General features: G+C 38.1%; 1 protein-coding gene across 1 annotated transcript in view; it reads left to right on the top strand.

The window, feature by feature from the left end:
• The window catches only part of SLC9A9 (solute carrier family 9 member A9), a 733,387-nt gene that overhangs the window by 467,730 nt on the left and 242,297 nt on the right, over positions 1-23,360 (top strand). The window contains 1 exon segment of the mRNA XM_043990722.1: positions 17,837-17,990. Coding sequence (XP_043846657.1) covers positions 17,837-17,990 — 154 coding nt within the window.

Here is a 23,360-nt window from a genome sequence, read left to right on the forward strand (position 1 = left end):
GTGATCAATTAAAGCCAGTGAGAAACTACAGCAAGTGGCATCTTCCATCCCAGAACTTCACAAAATGCAGTTATAAGCCCAGGGCTAAAGGAGACTCCTCCTTAAGTACAAAAGTACTAGTGTGACCAGAGACAGGACATATATAACTCTGAGATTCTTTGTTTTGAAGGAAGGAAAAGAGGGAAGAAGAAACAAATGAATGAATGAATGAATGAATGAATGAATGAATGAATGAATGAATGAATGAATGAATGAATGAACAAATGAACAGTGGAACATCTAAATAAAACATCAGTGTGATAGGAAAGCTGTAGAGCATCAAAGAGATGACCCAAACTTACTGACCTCTGATGTCTTGAATCCTTGACCTGATCTCTCTGCATTGTAAATTCATCATTTAATCCTCTGAGTAAATTTCCTTCAGACTAAGAACTTAATCCATTGTGTTGGTTGATGGAATGAATGATTTTCATATAAAGTAATGTCCAGCAGCATTGTGATCACAAATTGGACAGGTAAAACATAAGGCTATTATTTGAATTGCAGAATCCATTAAGCGCATGTGGTTTCAAATGCTGAGAAAAATTGTTAGTGATTACAATAAGCTCAGAAAACATGAAAAACAGCTTAGAACCTTTGTCGGACAGAAGCCATTGTTGCTTTCACCCATCACATTAAAGTGGTTCTACATACCCACCTTTAAAATAAATGCAAATTAATAGAAAAAGAATAACTTACAGGCACACTGTTGTAATCAGCCAATTGGGTTTTCTCCATTATCTGAATCATCAAAATGTTTACTAAATAGAAATTACTGGTGAACAAATGGACTGCAGAGCTGCAAAGAATACTCTGGCTGTTGATACAAGGCCACATGGCTGGAACACTAGATTTGGAAGCAGAAAGACCTGGATTCCAAACCCATCTCGAACACTTCTTAAATATGTAATCATAGGCAATTAAAGCTCTCTGAGTCGGGGCAGCTAGATGGTGCAGTGGATAAAGCACTGGCTCTGGATTCAGGAGTACCTGAGTTCAAATCCGGCTTCGGACATTTAACTCTTACTGGCTGTATGACCCTGGGCAAGTCACTTAACCCCAATTGCCTCACCAAAAAAAAAAAAGAAAGAAAGAAAGAAAGAAAAGCTCTCTGAGTCTATATTAATTTAGGTGTAAAATTAGAATGATAAAATCTGTTACATCTACCCTTAAGGTTTCTTGGGAGCTAATATACAAAGTGTTTCATACCTCTTAAAACACTATATGAACTTAAACTATTTTCCTTATAAATGGCAAGTAGCTAGACCATCAGAGTCCAAACTCTCACAGATCCTGCCATGTAGGCTTTGAGTATGGTCTCAACAACAGATTATGTCTGCTTTCTGAAGACCAGCCTGTTGAAATACAGAGGGAATATGTAAATATAGATTGACTTCTTGGCGATAAATTATTTAGTCATGGCAACCCTTAAAAAACATGGAGTAGTTGTGGTCTTCATCATTGGAAAGAATACCTACATGAATGAATTGCTCCTAATTACCTCCAGAATAGGAATCTTAACCTTTTTTATGTCATGGACCCCTTTGGCAGTGTGGTGAAGCCAAGGGACCCCTTCTCAGAATCATGTTTTTAAATGCATAAAATAAAGTGCATAGCATTACAAAAGACATTCAATTATTTTAAAGTTATCAAAATATTTTAAATCAAGTTCATGAGCTCTGTATTACTCTAAGATGAAAAATATATCTCTGTTAGGCTTATAATCTTTTCCCAACTTGGCCTCAAACTATTTATTGATCCTTGTTAGCTCCTATTCCCATCCTGGCCACTTCCTCCCCACCCTCCACCTGCCACCTCAGAATAACCCTCATTTCCTTCAAAATGCAGCACAAAACCACCTTCTACAATAAAACCCTTCCCAATCCCCACAACTGCTAGTGTCCTCTCTCCCTAATTACCTTGTATTTATTCTATTTTTAGTCTATATCTATTGCTATACACTCATGCTGTCTTCCTAACAGAATGTAAACACTTTGAGAGTAGGGATCATTTCATTTTTTGTTTTTTAATTCCCAGCACCTTGTACAATGACTCGCCTTCACCAGAAGCTTAATAAATGTCTATTGATTGATGGACTGATTTATTTGATCACAAATCCATTGGATTACAAAGAGGTGTTACTCAAAGAAGACTTCACAGAGAGCCTAAGGCCTCTGAATCCCCACCCCCAACTACAAGACAAATATTCTCATTACTCAAACCTGAACATCTGTGTTCACATGACAGAGAAGCCAAAATCCTAATATTGTCAGAGATGATATGAAAGTAAATTTTTTTCAAACCACTGACCTTTGCTTGGAAGAGATCTGTTCCCTTTCCTTTTTTACAAGACAATTGTCAATGTCCTTTCTTGTTCTTACTCTCAGTTCCAGCTGTGACTTATCACTGAAATTAATATAGGAATCAAAATGTTGTAAATCAAAGTTCCTATTTCTTGAGGGAGATATGTTTTGATCTCCACTGAAACAAGTTTGCACATGTAAAATGTCACAGTGCTACTTAGGCATTTATTGAGTCTGAGAAAATATCTCCCTCTGGAGAGATTCTGTGGTTAAAAGTCCACAGACCACTCAATATAGCCCCAAAAAAGTGTTGCCTTTAGAGAGATGTTGAAAATAAGTTTGCAGCCTACAAGTACATGCAGGGTCTACTGTTCTAAGACACCAAGTAATGAAAGACATCACTAGAGAAAGCCTATCACCTATTTCATGTTTCTCTCTTCCTTAAAAAAAAAAAGGATTCAGAAGAATAAACACCAAAGCATAATCTCTGCAGTCTTTGCCTTGTATTACTAATAATTTCCAAGAAATATTTCAGATTATGGCTATACCAGGTTCACTAATTGATCATTTTGGTCAAATTCTTTTCAAAGCTTTTGATTCATATCTTTTCATATCACCTTAATTTTCCAACATATCCCTTCTCATTATCTCACCCTAACAATAAAGAAGCAAAAAAGAAAACAATGCAACGCTAATAAACATATCAACTAAGTCTAAAAGAGTAGATAATACCCCATGACCTTGGTTCCCCACCTCTACAAGAAAGAAGGGAGGTATATTCTCATGTCCCCTCCTTAGAACCAAGCTTTGTCATGATAATTACATAAAATTTAGCTTGTGTTTCTGGTTGTTGTTCTGATTTACTTTTTTGGCATGATCCTGAATATTGTTTTCCTAGGTCAGCTTCCTTTGCATCAATCCATGTTTTCCCACTCTTCTCTTTATTCTTCATACTCATTGTTTCTTACAGAAGAATAATATTCCATTTTATTCAGGGCCCACAATTTTTCTAACCATTCCCCAACTGGTGTACATCTAGTATGTTTCCAGTTCTTTGCAACTTCAAAGTGCTGATCTACATATTTTGGTGTATATGGATCAATCAACAAAACATTTATAAAGTACCTACTATGTACCAGGCACTGAGGATACAAAAGACAAAAAAAAATTGAAAAGTTTCTGCTTTCTAGGAGCTTACATCTTAAATAGGACCTTTCTTTCTAGCTTTCTCTTCCTTGCACTTCTGTACCTAAGAGGAGGTTCCCCAAGTTAAAGGGCATGGACATCTTTATCACTTTCTTATGAATTTCTAAAGGTTTGGCTGAATTGAACAGCTGGTTATTTTGGCATTGAGTGGCCATGAACTTTAAAAACCATCCTCATAAGTAGAATTTTCAAAGTAAAGTACAGGGTGGGCCAAAAGTTTAAATATTTGATAACTCCTTTATTTTTTGCTTTTAATTTACAATACCATAGTATCATATAGAGTATATGTAGGAAGGGAATTTATATTATGTGTGAAAAATCAAATCTCATAAATGGTGAAAAATAAAGAAAAAATAATTTTCAAAAAGTTATATTTTAATAACTTGTGACTTTTTTTGCAGGGCAATGAGGGTTAAATGACTTGCCCAGGGTCACATAGCTAGTAAGTGTCAAGTATTTGAGGCCAGATTTGAACTCAGGTCCTCCTGAATCCAGGGCTGGTGCTTTATTCACTGTGCCACCTGGCTGCCCCTAAAACATTGTGACTTTTGACCAATCCTTTATAAACTCACCCATTTTTCCAATTCTACATAGAGGTTCTCTCGATAGCATTCAAGGGAAGTGCATAACATTAGCTCAGGGCACATTATGTCTGTGAGTGAATACCCTTAGATTTTAAATATGAATGAAAGTAATGCTATTTTTCCCCAAAGGCCATTCCCATTCCCAAATTCATAAGCTTTAGGTAATTTCTTTTTTTTTCTTTTTTTTTTTAGTGAGGCAATTGGGGTTAAGTGACTTGCCTAGGGTCACACAGCTAGTAAGTGTTAAGTGTCTGAGGCCGGATTTGAACTCAGGCACTCCTGACTCCAGGGCCGGTGCTCTCTATCCACTGTGCCATCTAGCTGCCCCAGCTTTAGGTAATTTCAAAGATTTCATCAATTTAATTGATGCATTGGGGATTTTAACAAGCATAAAGGTTCCCTTGTTGGGCCCTCACACTATTGAATTTCTCTTGATCTCTGTTAACCTTTCCTTTACTGCTCTGTGTTTGTGATTACAACTGTCGTTTAAGTTTATTCAACAGTTTACCATCAAACCTACTCACCCTCATGAGAATAAAATCACAAAGCCAGGAGCTTCTACATGTTTATATGTGCCATGGTGCTGATAAAATGTAATCTGATTGACCATAACCCTTCTTGGACACCTTACCTGTAGGGAGTACTTCTCAGCTTCAATATCCCTAGTAGTGTGGTATTGTCACACTTCACCATTGGCCCTTTGCTGTTTGAATGGGGAGGAAACATCCCATCCTCCACTTAGCTCACATTGGTATAGGAATATTTCCCAAAGAGATCATGGAATTGAGGGGCAAGGTGACCTTAAAACTGAATTAAGACTTTGGGGATATGTTGTATATACCATAAGTTCAGTTCCCTTCTTCTTCATGACATAGAGATGAAATTTCTCAAATATGAGAGAATAAAGAAAAAGGAAAGTATGATCGCCCAGTAGAGTGTAATTCCAGCAAAGATCCCCTTATTTTGAAGGCAGAAAATGTCTCACAGAAACAATCTGCTTGCTACACTTCCATCTGATATAATGATGTCGGATTGAAAATGGAACTATGTAACAAGGTTGCAATACCCCCTAGAAAATGTATATTGAAATCAACTGAAACAGTTGCTAGATATTGTCACCATTTGCAAAGCCACGGGACTTTAGCCAGGATGGATGTAATATATAAATAAAATTTTAGGTCCAAACTAGGATTTTATTAACTACATTAACACTAACAAAGAAGAAAGCAGTATTAAATCTTTGGAAATGACTCTATAACTGTGTTTTGTTTCAATTCAAGAAATATTAATTAAGTACCTACTGCATACAGATGATACTGCTCAAGGAAGAGAGATCCACAACATTTAGAAAAAAACAGGCTCTGCCCTTACTGGGGTAATAGAAGGATATACCACATGCTCAAATAATTGCAATGTCTATTAGTAGGAGTACGAGATGTGTAAACAAAAATCTTGGGGCAGGAGGAAGGGTCATGGAATCAAGGAAAGCTACATGAAAAAGTTAGCATTGGAGGTGAACTTCAAAGGATCATTAGGAATTGGAGATGGATAATTCCAGATGGACGGAGTGATTTGGGCAAAGACAAAGACAGGAAAGTGGAAGGTACATACAGGATACAGGGGAAAGTTGCATTTAGCTGGAGGTAGAGCATAAGGAAGCAGCAATATGAAATAAGACTGGTAAAATAGGGTGCTGGAAAACCTTAAATGTCAGGCAAAGAAAAGTCAGGTTCTTTGCTTAGTATGTCATAGGGAGTCAAATGAAGGGTTTTTAATGACATAATCAGACCTATTCATAAGACAGACTAGGCTTTCAGTGAACTGAAGAATGGATTGAAGAAAGAGAGATTGGAGACAGAAAGACCTGTTAGGAAACTATTGTAAAGCTACACCAAGATGGTGCACTGTGGGCCATGGCAGGGGAAATGTATTAGAAAGAAGAGATATGAGAGAGATTTTAAAGGTGGAAAACATTGGACTTGACCAGATTAGATACAAAAGGTGACAGAGAAAGGAAAGGAGAATAAAAATGATTTGATGATTTTGTTTCAACTGGAAAAAAAGAAATGACAGGGAAAAAATAATTTCCACAGAAATGGAATCAAATCATTGTTTCTAGACCTAACTTCCCACCCATATTTCAATTTATTGGATTGGCCCCATCACAATTAATTCTTTACAATCCTTATTGGCTCTCTTAGATCTCTTTGTTCTAATGTTCTGCTATGACCTCAAACTTAACATTACTAAAACAGGGCTCATCATCTTCCTCTAAAACCTTTTAACCCTGCCAATTTCCCTATTATGTCACTAACACCATTGTTCTTCCAGTCTCCCCAGTTTAAAAGACCAAAACAAGGTGTGAACTCTCCTCATGTTTCATCCCTTAGCCTCCAAAAGTCACCAAGTATTGCTATTGCATTCTTTAAAGCATGTCTTAGGTTTGCCACTATGTCCTTTTCTTTCCTATCCTAATCTAGACCTTTCTTTTTCTCATGGACAAACCAGTGAAAGAGACTTCTAAATTGGTTTCCCTGGTTCCAGTATCTTCCTCCTCCACTCCATGCTACACATTGCTACAACAACCACTTTTGCTATGACCCTTCTCTACTCAGAAACCTCTAGTAGGGATCAAAACAAACAAAACACTCCCAAAATGGGGCAGCTAGGTGGCGCAGTGGATAGAGCACTGGCCCTGGAGTCAGGAGTACCTGAGTTCAAATCCAGACTCAGACACATAACGCTTACTATCTGTGTGACCCTGGGCAAGTCACTTAACCCCAATTGCCTCACTAAAAAAAAAACAAAAACAAAAAAAACCAAAAAAAAAAAACCACTCCCAAAATAAAAACCCTTCCAGACCTTTGAAATCTGGAATAATACAGATTTGCCTCTAATACCTATTTTTTTTCAAATTCATTTCTTTGTATCCTCCAATGAGAACTCTCTGCCCCAGACAAACTTGTTGGTTTTTTGCACTGCTTCATGTTATGTTTGTTTCTACTTCTTACTTGTATTCTTTCCTCTCTCATCTGAAATGTCCTTTTCTCTCTGAAAAAAAAAAAAGATTACATGTATTTCAAGGCTCATTTCCCTTTTTATTTTTTCAATTCTGAAAATGCTTTAACAACTATTTTTTCTCCCTCCAATCTGCTCTCACCCCAATAGGGGGAGAAAAGGGCAGAGGCAGTGATGAAGTAAAAATCCTTTGTAAACAAATTCCAGCATAAGCCATGTCCAAAATTGGGTGTCTCCTAGGGGCAGCTAGGTGGCGCAGTGGATAAAGCACTGGCCCTGCATTCAGGAGTACCTGAGTTCAAATCTGGCCTTAGACCCTTGACACAGCTGTCACCTGGGCAAGTCACTTAACCCCCATTGCCCCACAAAAAAAAGGGTGTCTCCTTCTTCAAATTGAGCCTGTTACCTCTCAGTCAGAAGGTGGGCAACACACTTTATCCTTAGTCCCTTGAAATTGTGGTGGGTCATCCCATTGATCAGAGTTCATAAGTCTTTCAAGTTGTTTAGCATTACACTACTGTTATCCTTTATACTTCTTTCCACTCAAAGATTATTGTCAGGAAAGTACTCCCCAGCTCATTAACAAGTTCATTAATGCAGGGACCACATATTCATCCTTCTTTTCTAACCCCTTTCACTCTTATAAGGTCCCCAGTAAGGACTTACCCAAAAGAACTGAAAGGTTTCTAAAGGATATTGAAATGATGTCGGCCCCTCCTGAAGAGAGGGATAGGAATCTCTTTTCACCCAAATTCCATTAGTGTCCCATATTCTTGAGTGATGATGTTGAGACCTTGATGTTCTCCTCCTTACCCATCATAACACATAAGGAGTCTCTGCAACCATTCCATTTTTCTTGATATTTTCTGCCAAATACATTTTTGCAGCAAAGACAAATGCCTATTACCCAGATTCGGAGATATGCTTGGATGAACATTCTATTGAGTCAGTCCATCAATACATCTATGTTGGACCGACAATGCAGATGGACAGTGAGTTGTGGCTAGTATTGAAACAGAAGAAGAGGGCAGAGTGGGTTGCAGAAATTGCACAGCTCTTTTAGCACATGCAAGCAGCTTCCCATTGCAAAAATATACCCCTATAATGCCGATATTTTTCTGGTGATGCTCCATGTCAGTGAAACATGTACCAATCCAATATCTGAAGAATCAGAATTTCAAGGGACCCAAATGCTCTATAGCTGTAAACATCTAGTTAACACCATAAATAAAACATTGGACAGCACTAGCTGTGTGACTCTGGGCAAGACACTTAAACTGTCTCGGCCTCAGTTTCCTCAGGTATAAAATGAGAATAATAATGGCACCTCTTTCTCACACAAAGGACTGTTGTGAGGATAAAATGAGATGACATGTAAAATGCTTTGCAAACCTTAACATTATGTAAATCCTAGCTATTACAGTTGATATAAATGAGCTACACATGTTACCTGCAATAATTTGTCCACTGGAGACAAAGGAAATGTAGGATCAGAAAAGAAGGTGGGACAGTCACATAATAAGAGCAAGAGAAAACAGATGAATAGACTGAGTACCTTATCAGTGCACACAGACACTAAAAGACAAAGGAAGACCTACAGTATGGTGGGTAGATGTTCTTGGCAGGACTTAAAAGAAGACTTGGACAAGAATCACACAAGATGATAAGGCATACATGGGCTGTGATCTGCACCAAAGCACTGCTTTGCACAAAGTAAACACTTTAGAAATGCTTCTGCATGAATGCATGTGTGAATTCATTCATTCATTCATTCATTCATTCGTTTATTCATTCATACATTAATTCATTCTAGGGCATACCAATATCAGTGAAATGACAGACGTACTCATCAAGGTATTGCAATACCAGAGTCTTTTTGCAGTAGAAGGGTTCATGTGTTCTAGCATTAAAATACATCTGAATTTGGCCTTCACCCACCACTCATGTTCAAACTTGCAAGATCATGGTGAGAGGGGCAAAAAAAACACCATTATTTTTGCCCTTTGCCACAAACAGGAAGCCGCACATTTTCTGTGGCTCAGAACAGTGTTACATACACAGCACCATTTGGTTCAACATTCTCCTATTGTTATGAAAACAGCATCAACGTAATTAACCTAGGAATCCCTTGGAGTCCAATTTTAGATGAATCCACACTTAATTGCAGGTGATTCTATTTCTTCCCCAAGACGATGCTACCTTTTTAGCTGAATATATGAAATCTGTCAAGATTCCTACAAAGCAAAACCACTTAATGTGAACGGAGGTGGTTTTGTGAGCCTAAGAAATATATATATCATTTACAGCAGCAACCAGCTGATGGCATAAGTGAGAAGCCCAAGAGGGAACCAGCCCCGTGAAACATGGAGGGGCCAGAACAGGGTCTTGGGTCTCCTGATTGTTATGCTTTTTGTATTTTGTTCTTGAGATGTTATGCTTCTTTATCTGGAATTAAAGTGTTTCAAATGGCCATGGTAAAGAACAGCATGTACCATTAGCAAATCAATTGAGAGAAGACAACTGTATATAAACTAAGTGTTGAGCTTTCCAGTGACTGCTCAGCAAAAACCATGGTGACAGAATGGTTTGTGGAAAAGAAACAGGAGGAAAACAAATCAGAGGGATGGGAGGAGGAGGATGGTCTGCCCAGAGGGAGTAGATATTTGCTGTAAAATGTGTCTGAGATAGGCAGATTAGCAGAGGGTATAGAGCAGGCCTTGCATCCAGGAAAACCTAACCTTCAATCCTGTCTCTAACACCCACTAGTTGTGTGAACTTGGATGAACCACTTCGTTCCTCAGTGGCCCAGGCCACTTGCAGATCAAGTACAGATCTGCATTGGAAGAGGGCACTTTGTTATCAGGGTTCCCGAAGGAAGGAAGGAAGGAAGGAAGGAAGGAAGGAAGGAAGGAAGGAAGGAAGGAAGGAAGGAAGGAAGGAAGGAAGGGAGGGAGGGATGGATTTACTAAGCATCTACTAAGTGCCAAGCGCTGTGCTAAGCTCCATTACAAATATTATCTCATTTGATCTTCACATCAACCCTGGGTAGTAGGGCTACTATTAATCGCTATTTTATAGTTGAGGAAAGTGAGGCAGACAAAAGTTAAATGATTTGTCCAAGATCACACAGATAATAAGTGTATGAGGCCATGTTCAAATTCAGGTCTTCCTGACTCTAAGCCCAGCATTCTATTGTAACGATTGGAATGTAGCTAGAATTTTAGCCTTAACACTATCCACTGTAGTACCTAGATGCTTCTAGCTGATAATTTGTTATTCAGTCATTTTTCAGTTGTGTTCAACTCTTCATGACCTCACTTGGGGTTTTCTTGGCAAATATACTAGAGTTGTTAGCCAGTTCTTTGTCCAGCTGATTTTACATATGAGGAACTGAGGCAAACAGGGATTAGTGACTTGCCCAGAATCACACAGTTAGCAAGTATCTGAGGATAGACTTGAACTCAGGAAGATGAGTGTTCTTGACTTCAGGCCCAGCATTCCATCTACTGTACCACCAAGCTACCCAGGGATCAATCTAATAAAATGAAATTCAATAGAGATAAATATACAGTCTTAATTTCACTTTAAAATAATAATAATAATTAGCATTTGTATAGCATTTTAAGGCTTGTGAAGTTTACAGATAACTTACCTGTAACAATATCTCTAGAAGATAATAATCATCTCGTATAAAAATCATAGATCTGATAGAATAAGGAAAAAGGTCTCTAAAGAAGACTTTAGGATCAGAGGAAGAGATCCATAATATTTTGAGGCATCTTTGTAGATATTATAATATAGTCACTTCCCATTCTATCCCAGAATGAAATCAAGTTAGAATTTATTGGATAGCCACCCATAGTAGATGAGGCCAGTCTTAGAGTCAGGAAGATGAAAGCTCAAAGCCTACCTCAGACACTTACTGGACAAGTGAACCTAGGAAAATCACTTAACCTGTGCCTTCTTTTCCTCATCTACAATATGAGGAAGTTGGATTCATTGCCATCTAAGGTTCCAACTCCAAATTCATGGCTTGATGATCCTATCATCCTTTTGTTAAGGGCTAAAATTCTAGCTAGTCTGTCTAAAATATCTAATGAGTGGTCGCCAATAAATTATAAGCTTTAGCAAGAGTTAGGCTTTTAAACATTTATTAAGGGGAATAAGAATTTGGTAAAGAGAGAGAGAAAGGCCTACATTCATCTATCTATTAAAGGGAGAGCACATTTCTAGCTCCGCTCTCCACCAGAGTCCAAAGGAAAGAGAGAGAGACAGAGCGCCCGGCTCCCCCTTCCTCCTCCCACCAGCAAACATCACTTCCTGATGCCAAAGAAAAGATGCATGGTCTTGCCCTCAAAGACCTTCCTTTCATGGCAAAGCTTTTCTACAGTAAGTCTCCAGCAGGTGGCGTCATTCCAATCATTACACTTTCTATGAAACTATTGTGGGGCAGCTAGGTGGCGCAGTGGATAAGAGCACCAGCCCTGGAATCAGGAGTACCTGAGTTCAAATCCAGCCTCAGACACTTAGCACTTACTAGCTTTGTGACCCTGGCCAAGTCACTTAACCCCAATTGACTCACTAAAAAAAAAAAAAGAAAGAAACTATTGCACATCAATAATAGTAGAGGTGCAGAGATGATAGAATTTTAGTCCAAAAACAGTATGGCAACATTCTGGAAATAGTGGAATTATCAAAAGGATGGACAAAGGCCTAAGTTTAAGTCAAAACTCTGTCATTCCTAATGCTATAAGCTTTAGAGCCTAAAGGATATTTGGAGATGATCTCTTCCAACTCCTTTTTATCTTAGAGTGATAATACTGAGAGGTCCAGCAAAGTGAAGTGACTTATCTGAGGTCATACAGCTAGTAAGTGCTTCTAACCTCAGTAAACTCATCTAGAAGGTGACAGAGCTGGGGAAATGCTGCAGAAGAAGGGATAATTATATGGGATCTTGTCAGTGCTTTCCAGTTCCAAAAGACAAAGCCAGTATTTCCTGAGAATTTTAAATAATAACTCCCATTTCTCTACAGCAATTCAAGCTTTGCAAAGTACAGAACAGCTCTGTGAGGCAAGTATTGCAAATATTATTATCATCACCATTTTATAGTCTAGTCAATTCAACAAGCATTTATTAAGCACCCACCATATGCCAGGCATTTTCACCAAGAATATTATTGTTCAGTTATGTCTGACTTTTAGTGACCACATGGACAATAGCATGCCAGGCCCTTCTATCTTCAACTGTCTCTTGAAGTCTGTCCAAGTGCTTTCTCCAGTTCATTTTACAGATGAAAAAACTGACGTAAAATGCAATTCATCTACAGAGAAGGAACTGATGGTATCTGAATACAGATGGAAGGCTATTTTGTTGTTGTTGGTAACTTTTTTTGTCTTATATGTTTTGCATGACTGTACATGCATAGCTTATGTCACATTGCTTGTGTTCTTGGGGGGATAGGGAGTAAGAGAATTTGGAACACAAAGTTATAAAAATTGATGTTACAATTTATTTTTACATGTAAGTTGGGGGAAAATTCTAAATATATATATATATATATATATATATATATAGTTTTTAAAAAGGAAGAAAATAAGAAAACTGAGGCAAAAATAATTAAATGATTTGCCCTGGCTCACACAGCTAGTAAGTGTCTGAGACCAGATTTGAACTCAAGAAGATGAGTCTTCCTGATTCCAAGCCCAGCGCTCCAACCACCACACCATCTAGCTGCCCCATGGTGGAATACAGAAAAAGAGAAAAGACCATCGTTGCTCACAAGGAGCTCACATCTAAAAATTAAGGCTGAAAGAGACTATGATTTGCCTAAGGTCATATAGCTAGTCAGTGTTGGACTGAGGACTTGAAAACAGGTCTCTCTGTTGCATTATACTGTCTCTTTCCTAAATGTCTTTTTGAAGGCCTAAATTACTTATTACAATCTAAAAACTCCTGCCTCCAAACCCTGCTTGGGTTTTGGTGACAAGTCTTATTTAACTGGCTTTCAGTCTAGGATTCTAGTATTAACAGAACAGTATGAAAGTGCCTGGATGGGCAGGGATCTGTCATTTGTTCAGGCTCCCAGTGTTTTGTAAGTAACCTTGACATTATGGAGGATGCAGAGGACAGGAAGAAATAGTATTGCATCTTTCCCAGAGTTCTAAATGAACTCAGACTTTTACAGCAAACCCTGGAGATTCACAGCTTCACAGGTCACTTTTGAATATTCGCAATTTTCAGCACCAAACCACAAAGCCAATTCTGCAGAAAAACAGTGGTAGGAACCCAGCTTCCATTTCTCTCCAAGGCTGCTCTATTTCAGTGGCCTTTTTTGTTCTTCTAACTACTTCAGGAATGAGCTTCCAGAAGACTCTAATGGCTTTTTAACACCTTGTAGTTTGGGCTTTAATTAAGGGGGTTACTTCTCTTCCCACAGGGATGCCACAGTATTTGGAGAGTTCATATTTTCAGGGATCGCCTGCACAGGGGAAAACAAAGCTTTGTTATTAGAAATCAGAATAACAAAGATTCTTTTTTAGAATGTTCTTTAAATTATGGTTTGCCAAAGCACAGCTAATTTAGATGTAAGACAACTATTAATGCTAGGTTAATATAATAATAATGATACATTATTGAAGATGTTTTAGCAAGATTAACAGTTACATACTTGCTATCCATTGAGAGCTCTAATATGGACTCATTTTAAACATCAAATCACCGTTCATTTCATTTAGCGTCAGCAACATTATTATATTTCAACCTTCCCTTGAACGCACAGAATCCCAAAGCAAAATATAAATATTAACTGCTACATCCCCTAATACTCCTTTGGTACAATTATGGAGGATTGCCAGATTAACTGTAATCCCTGAAGGAGAAATGGAAGGCTCATTCATGGTCTCCTCTTCTCAGATCATAGAGATTTGTTGAGGTTTATTTTTCCTCCTCCAATCCATCTTCCCAAACTGCCAAGATGATATCCCTAAAGCTTGGTCTGAACATTTCACTCCCCTGTCTAAGATACTTCAGTGGCTCCCACTTGCTTCGAAGATAAAACACAAACCCCTCTGCTTGACTCATAAATCCTTTAACAACCTAAATCCTACATATTTTTCTAGATGTAATTATTAATCTTCTTATGGGTACCTCTCTAAACTCTAACTTACAGAATTGGTGTCAATCTCCATTGTTAGAGGAAATTTCCTTGTCTAGACTGATGAAACCACAAGCACCATCCAATAAAAAACCAAAAAGCTTCCCTTCCATGCTGGCTAAACACACCTCTTTACGATTCCTAATATATGACAGTCTCTCTCCCATTTCCATGTCTCTGAATCATGCTTGGAATGCACTCCCAAAGACTCCATCTGTTAATGATGCTACTTGCTTTCCTCAGGAGAGAACTGTAAGAATAAATTAACATTTTGCAAGACCCTTTGATTAAATGTACCATGGAAATATGAGGCATTGCTGATGTTACCTGGGACTCCTGACTTTGCTAGTAGCCATGTTCAACCTCTGGTGACAGAATGCCCACACTGTGATCCCAAATATCCAGGAACTCTGATAGACAAAAAATTTAATAAATACACGGTCCAAACTTCACCTTCTGTAGCTTCAAGCCATTTCCTCATCTTTCCAGCTGAAAAGACTGAGAATAATTTCCTTCTTCTATTTTAACTTGGAAGTAATTCATTAATAGGGGTCACAGTCCTCCTTCCTTTGGTAGCTTTTTCCCCAGCAAATTCCAATAAACGTCACTTGTTTAACCCTCTGAATCTTTCTCTTCATTTAAGTAATTCTCACTATAGAGAAATGAGTGTCTTGTATTCTCTAAATGTGGCATAAAAATATTGATTCTTTTTTTATTCCAGAACTCTCATGTTATTTCTCTTTTTTATTTGGTGCATGTACATTTGTAAAATACTTCAAACAAAAGAATGAATAAATGGGTACTTTCAGGCCCAACTTTCCATCTTACTTTTGAGATGAATAATTTACACCCCATGCCCCATATCATAAATGAATTCAACAAATTCTAATAGGTGTGGGATTCAAGTACCTTATGTTAAAACCAGGGCATTCAATAATAACCTAATATTTTTCTGTCACTATGTACTTTTATTTGTAAATAACTTCTCTGAGCCTTAAGTTTCCTGATCTTTATAGATATGGGTATGACAAAGATGGGAACAAGGAGGCAGATAGAGCTGCAGGCATGGGGACAGAAAATCATGAGTTCAAATCTGTCCTCACACGCTTACTAGCTGTGTGATTCTGAGCTAGTCACATAACCCTATTTGGCTGAGTTTCTTCATCTGTAAAACAGGTGGGAGAAGGAAATTCCAAACTATTCCAATATCTTTGCCAAGAAAACCCCAAATGGGGTCACAGAGAGTCAGATAAAACTGAACAACAACATGACAAAGGTGATAAAAGATAGACATACTCAGCTTTGAGGGGGGGCAATGCAAAAATAGCTACTCAACTATACTGTTGAAGCTAATTCTGGAAGCTTTGCTTTTTTTCCAGTTAAATATGTTGGACATTACTTGTCTAACTCTCCTAATTGTTCTCTATACTGTGAATTGGTTCAATAATTTTTTCTAGAAAAGTCACAGAACTGTTCAACTTCTTAGACTCAGAAATCCCACCAATGGATATAGTCCCCAAAGAGGTCAAATACAGAGAAAAGTTTCACATATACAATAATATTTTAGCCGAAATTTTTGTGGTAAGAAAAGAAAAAAAACTAGAAAAAATAGGTGTCCACTTCCTGGAGAACTGAGGAATAAGTTGCACCATAAGAATGTAAGGAAATATTAATAAATCATGTCATGACTTCCAGTGAATTGGATTTAAATGAGGCAGAGCTATGCAAAGTCACCAGTCTCACTCCCTCCTCTGGAGCCATCTAGATCCAGTGGCAAGATAAAGATCAGGACAACCAGCAAATCCTGACAAATATGAGAAACTCAGAGACACATGAGAAGATTTCTATGAATTGATACAGAGAAAAGGCAGTTCAACAAGGAAAATACCGAATACAGTGACTATAATAGGGTGTCACCACTGTGGGTCTGAGATGTAGGGTATGGGCAATAACTCTCAGTGCTCTCAGGGACAACCACCAGATCCCTAGCCCCCTGGCTTATATCCTTCAAAACGTTCTTTCTCCAGGTTCAAAGGAAGTCAGTCTGGTGTTCTGGGATATTCTCAAAAATTACCAGAAGTACAAAAATCCTCTCTCTAATCCATTCAACTTCTACCCCAGAATAAGACCAGGAAAATATCTTTTCCCATAGGCCCGCTCCTCCTCTCTCAATCTCACCCCATGAACATAAAAGCTCAAACAAATATTACCATTAATGATCATGTTATTTATAAGCAATATCAAGTAATTTCAAACATATTTAAGAAAAGTGTGGGCTTAAGAGTCACCTTTCTGCTCTGGGAAAACAAGGAAAAAGAAAAAAAAAAACTAACTGCTAGCCCAGTTGGGTCTCAGAGCATGAATCTTCATTTTCATGAATGTGTCAAATGATATGATAATTGTAAAGTGCTTAACACAGTCCCTTGCCAGTCATATCTGACACAGTTTTGCCAGTCATATCTGACTGGAGTTTTCTTGGCAAAGATACTGGAGTGGTTTGCCATTTCCTTCTCCAATGTGTTTCCATTTTATAGATGAGGAACTGAGGCATATAGGAGTTAAGTGGCTTGTTCAGGGGCACACAGCAAGTAAGGGTCTGAGGCCAGAGTTTAACTTCCTGACTCCAACCCAGTGCTCTATGCATGACGATACTACCTAGCAGTCCCATGTCTTACACACAGTCAAGTTATATAATTGTTAGCTATTGGTACATTAACAGAAGCCACTTTAATTTGAAATCTTAAAAAGATAGTTCTTTAATTATCCCAAAGGACTATCAATGAAACATACAATCCACCTCCAAGGAAAGAACTGATATTCATAGAACACAGACTGGAGCATGCTATTTTTCACTTTCTTTCATTTTTTTCTTTTACTCTAGTTTTCTTATACAAAATGACTAATATGCTAATGTTTTACATAATCATACATGTATAGGCTATATCTTTTTGCTTACTGCCTCAGGGAGATGAGAGGGGAGGGAGGGAAGGAGGGATAAAAATTGGAACCCCAAACTATAAATAAAAATGTTTATTACTTTGAAAAAAATTAAAATAAAATAACACTTGGGGATACAGTTCATCATGGTGGCTTTGAATGCAAAGGTGCCTACTCCGTTTAGGAAATTAAATTTAAAAGGAGTGAAAACATATTGAGGGTGTATTCCCATTGATGAAGTCATTTTAAATGCCATTTTCTTTCAAATTAAAAATGTGCAGGTGGGGCAGCTAGGTGGCGCAGTGGATAGAGCACCGGACCTGGAGTCAGGAGTACCTGAGTTCAAATCCGGCCTCAGACACTTAACACTTACTAGCTTTGTGACCTTGGGCAAGTCACTTAACCCCAGTTGCCTCACTAAAAAAAGAAAAAAAAATGTTCAGGTGACCAGAGACATGTCATGCCATGCGGTCAGAACTCTTTGCTGTTTTATTGCACAGATTTTGGATTGAAGATTTCAACATGGAAGCCATCCTCAAAAGGTGAAGTGAGAATGGACTGATGGGGTTCTTTTATCTGCTTTTTCCCTTTGAAGGTCTACGTGGAGCAATAGCATTTGCCTTAGCTATTCGGGACACGGAATCTGAGCCTAAACAAATGATGTTCACAACTACTTTGCTCATCGTTTTCTTCACAGTCTGGGTATTTGGGGGAGGAACCACACCAATGCTGACATGGCTTCAAATCAGGTGGGTGTCAACTTTACCCAAAGGAAAATATTATTCTGTCCTAAACCACATAAGAGGTGGTGCCATAAATGTTGCAAAGAGTATAACACTAGGTAAATTGGCATTGGGCTCAAGGAAATAATCAAGGTTGTTTTTTCTATGGAGGGATAAATGTTAGATGAATACCTTAGATCTAACTGATGTTATTTCTCAGTCTGTCCATCTTTTTAAAGGTCCCAGACAACTCCAGTCTGAGGGGCAGGGAGTAGAGGGCAGGGAGTTCTCCAAAGAGCCTTACTGTGAATGAAGCCATGAGATCAAAAGGGAGATTCATTATTGGGAACTACTTCTGAACAAGTGGGCCCAAGATGTAGTAGAAGAAAACTGAGTATTAATCTGGGGTTGATTTCCTAATCATTCACCAAAAATGTCTTTAGAGCAAAGAACATGTCTTTTTCTTTTCTAGTATTCCAGAAATGAGATTGGGTGTGTAAAAGATGTTCAATAGATATTCACCGGTTGACTCACCAGTCACATGGACTTTTCAGTGACTATGAAAGAGGTTCTTAAACTACAAATTATAGTATGAACTATAGTAGTATAACTATAAAATATAGTATAAAACCATAAAGTAGTAGGTTTTGAAAATTTGATAACTATTTCAATATAATTGGTTTCCATTATAATCATATATATTTTATTTTATACATTTAAAAATAGCATTCTTAAGAAGGGATCCGTAGGCTTTATCAGACCGCAGGAAGACTCCATGACACAAAAAAGTTAAGAGCAGCTGGACTTGGGGGTCAGTTTTTCATAGGCAAGGCCAATAGCAAAAGTCGGGCATCTTCATTTCAGGAAAAATGAAGCATATGTATGGTCCAGTCCCTCTAATAAATAACCAAGAGTAATTTCTGTTTGAATGAAATGCAAACTGTGCTAGTTGATTAAATTGAGTGACTTGTTTTAATAAACAAGTTTCCTATGTGCCAGGTGCAAGGAGACAAATTGGGTATTTTTAACCCTTTGGTTTTTGTCACTTAAAAAGGAAAAAAAAAGTCAATTGCTATGTTTTATTTTGACATAATACACACTTCCCAACAAACACAGCCTCTTAAAATATGCATGCATCAAAACCAGTTAAACAAAACCTCCTAATAATATGATTGTGCCCAATAATACATCACTTTGTATGTTTACAACTTCTCACTGGCTAATGGAAAGGAAAGATGTGTGTTACCTATGAGAGTGTGATACTCAACGCTGTCCATTGTTTCATATACATGTCGTTATCAACAAATCACTTCAACCAACATTTTTAAGCATTTGCTACATGGGCTACAAAAATCATGGGCCACAAAAATGAAAAGCAATATTGCTTGACACCAATAAACTTACAGTATTTTATAATAAAAGGATATTTATGCTCTATGTACAATCTTCTCTAAAAGGTAGGACAGGGCAGAGGAGAAATCCCAGACAAAGTACTTTACAGAAACGTGACAAAAGAAAATTCACTTTTCAGCTGAGGGAAGCATAGAAGGGGCAACACTTGACCTGGGCACTGAAAGCAGTGTAGAATTTCAGTAGGTGGAGATATGGAGGAGATGCAATCTGAAAGAAATAATAGGCATGGGGCATGGCCCATGCAAATGTGTAGCAGTAGGAGAGTATAATGAGATAAATAAGAAGCTGAGTTCATTTGGTTGGAACATACACAACGTGAAAGTGAATAGTGTGAAATTGGCCTAGAAGGGAAGATAGTGTTTCTTTATCTGAGAACCTCTTAGTCTCATCCTAGGATGTCATTTGACCTGAGGAAAAGAGAGTTTCTATATACCCCCCATTCCCTTTTTTTTTTCGTGGGGCAATGAGGGTTAAGTGACTTGCCCAGGGTCATACAGCTAGTAAGTATGAAGTGTCTGAGGCTGGATTTGAACTCGGTAACTCCTGAATCCAGGGCCAGTGCTTTATCCACTGCACCATCTAGCTGCCCTCCCTTTATTTTTTAATTAGTATATTTTGTTTTTCTATCATCTGCATTTCAAAATACTTCCTACCCTCTGGGGCAGCTATGTGGCTGCTATTATATAATAATAATAATATATAATAATAATAAAATACATAATAAAAAAGATGTTTTGATTTCTAATATGGTATATATCAATAGATATAACAACATAAACAATAGTTCTTTAAGAGGTCCTCAATTTTTAAGAGTGTTAAAGGGGCTTGAGCCAAAAAAGTTGAGAACCTGGTCTAGTTCAATAATGGGCCTATTAAGGCACAGATTCAGCTGTGATGTAGATAGTATGCACTAATGATTGCTCTCCGCCTGTTTATTTTTCTCTTTCTCCCTTTCCTTTCTCACTCCCACCTTCTCTCTTCTTTGACCTTCTGGCTCTTTTTTCCTTTTTTTTCCTTTTTCTTTCTCCTCCACTTCTGTTTTAATCTTGCCACCTTCCTTCCTTGGCACTGCTCAGCCCCACCCATAGCATTCAGCTCTAACAAGGCTGCAGACCCCCAGCATTAAATGCCATTTTTGATGAATTAATTGAAAGGTCTCTCATGTCAGAGTAAAAAGACTTCAATACTCAAAACTGACTACACATAGGGTTTCCCTTCCACATCAAAAGCCTGCTGCTTTACCTTAAACAGAGATTCCTAGAACAGAAATTCTCCTTATTACCAGTGTCCCCTATTTTCTCAGAGGTGCTTTCAGATTTATTTTCATCATGATTTTCTTCCAGTTCTTCTGAATCCTGAAGTTAACCTTTAGGATCTGGAATGCCCAGAGGCATCCCTTCTTCTTTCTTAAAATAACCTTTTTCATCCCAACAGATCTCTTACAATACTTGGGCTCCTTTCCAGTTGCCAAAATTCACTCATTCCTTGATTCAGAAAATATTTATTGAGTGCCTATTAGGTGCATTGGGAAATTAAAAAAAAAAACAAGAGGTAGTCAGAAAGGAAATTAAAAGCCTTGGCATTTCTCAATTCACTCATCTTTGGCATTCCATTGGTAGAGGGAAGATCCTATTGCTTTCTAAACTATTAGCTAGTTCCCACCATTATAAGTCCAAATGGACTGGAGGAATGGTCTAAAAAGATGCCATATCCTGTAGTATCAAAGGTTCAATGTTTTTCCCTCCAATCTGGACCTATGATTTCATGAGTAGGTAGACTATTTGATATGGTTATGTTCCACCACACAGATCAGCAATGCTTCTGTAAGTCCAGATAGATATAATAGGATATGGTAACTATTTGTTAAGCACCTGCTATGTGCCAGGCACTAAGCTAAACACTGGAGATACAAACAGGAAAAAGAAAAATGGTCCCTTCCATCAAGGAACTTATAATCTAATGGAGAATGACAACACCCAAAAGGAAGCTGAAAAGGGGAAGAGGGAAGAGTGCCAAAGGGTGCCCAGCTTAAGGATAAATAAGGCAGAGATGGAAGACAGAAGCATTTATTAAGCACCTATTATATGTCAGGCACTGTGCTGTGTTTTACAAATATTATCTCATTTGAGCTGGATAGGGACTCAACCCATGATTTCATTGATGTAGGGACCACCCTGATGAGTAAATTCTCTCTACCAATACAAGTCAACACCTACTCTGCAAATGGTATACTCTTATAACAGCCTAGAACACTGAGAGATTGACTTGCTCAGGGGGTCCCATAACCAGTGTGTGTCAGGGCCATGGCTTGAACTCAGGTCTTCCTGACTTAAGTCCAGCTCTAGATACTAGGCAACATTGCCTCTCCTATAACTTACTGTCTTACTTTCTGGATCTCTCCTTCAATCTTACCACATCTTTTCCTGGATTGTGCTTCTCTGCAGATACAGTTACATTTATTGAATACATGAGAAGCTCATTGAGTGTGACAGTGTTATTCTTATCATTTTTGTATCCTTAGCTCTTAGTACAAGCAATCAATCAATCAAGTCTTTATTAAGTGCCCACTTTTTCCGAGCACCATGGTAGGTGTGGGCCAGACCTGACTGCATAGTTTTATTGAGCTGAAAATAATTTATCCTACTTCAGAACCTGCAGAATTGCCTTAGTATTAGAGATGAGTAAATAGGTGGCAAGAGGTTCCAAAATTTGCCATAGATAACAGAATATGTAGGACAAAAAAGACAAAAAATCAGAATGCCTGTTTGTGTCAGTGTATTTCCCACAAATGACAGTACATCTCTCCACACTGGGGTACACAGCTCACTTTCCAGAGCTAACTATATCTGTCACATCTTATAAAATCTATTCCCTTCTCTTGAAGAGATGTGTAAGCATGATAACTCATTCTTGTGATGTTATTTAAACATATATCTAAAACACACTTCTCAAAACGTGATGTTTTCCTTTTCAAAAAGTGTAGCCGCTTTTGATTACAAGCTAGAGACAAACACAGTATAAATGAAAAAGAAAGAACAAACCACTTACCATGATCAGGAAGCCTTAAACATTGAGTGATTCTATTCAAGGCCCTTCCTATATCTGAGCTTCCATTTCCTTCTCTGGAGAAAAGGGGCTGGACCAAAAAAAAAAAAAAAGAAAGAAAGAAAGAAAAGGGGCTGGACAAGATGATCATTTGATCTCCCTCTTGGCCCTAACTCCTGATGGTTTTATAACCCATGGCACCCCTAGGTTTTGAAAAAGAATGGAGCTGCCTTGCCTGATAAGGAAAATGAGCAATGTGCTTTGCCCCCTTTCCCTCATCCCAGCCCAACCCATGGTGAATGCAAATGACTTTGGTTAAACACTTGCTGAAATGACTTTTTATCCTGTGGACAAGGAGGGAACCCAAGCAGTGGCTCCCAGGGTTCAATGGGAGAAGGCTTCCCCATGAATGTTATCTAGTAGTCATTAAGTTAAGGTAGGCCCAAGCCTGCTACTCACAATTTTGTGGGAGGGAGGAAGGTAACAGTGTTTTTTTAAGTCAGGGTGTGCTGTGAAGATTGCAGAACAGGGATGATGGGGCTCTGACCACACAGGGACAAGGAAAAGCTTTGAATGGTATTTGAATTATTTTCCATGCACATGAATGTGACCCTCAATTGCTTCCACACTGGTTGTTTACCTATATTCTCCTTTGGATGACTGCACAAACTGCATTACACTATCTAGTATTGGTCCCATGTGCACTGTTAGTAAAATAGCAATGCATCCAGGCGTTCTCTTCCGGAAAACTTTATGTGCAGTGGATGGATTCATGCATGGAAAAGGAAGAGGTGGAAAAGGCAGAATCCACAAGACCACAATTGACATGCATGCCATGAAAATATTGAATCTCCTTCTAGGGGAAATGAAAATGGATATAACTTACAGGTAACACCATCACTAAGTTGTTGTCACTGAAAAATAATCTTAAATTGAAAT

The sequence above is a fragment of the Dromiciops gliroides genome, chromosome 3 (genome assembly GCF_019393635.1).
Source record: "Dromiciops gliroides isolate mDroGli1 chromosome 3, mDroGli1.pri, whole genome shotgun sequence".
NCBI classification, from domain to species: Eukaryota; Metazoa; Chordata; class Mammalia; order Microbiotheria; family Microbiotheriidae; genus Dromiciops; species Dromiciops gliroides.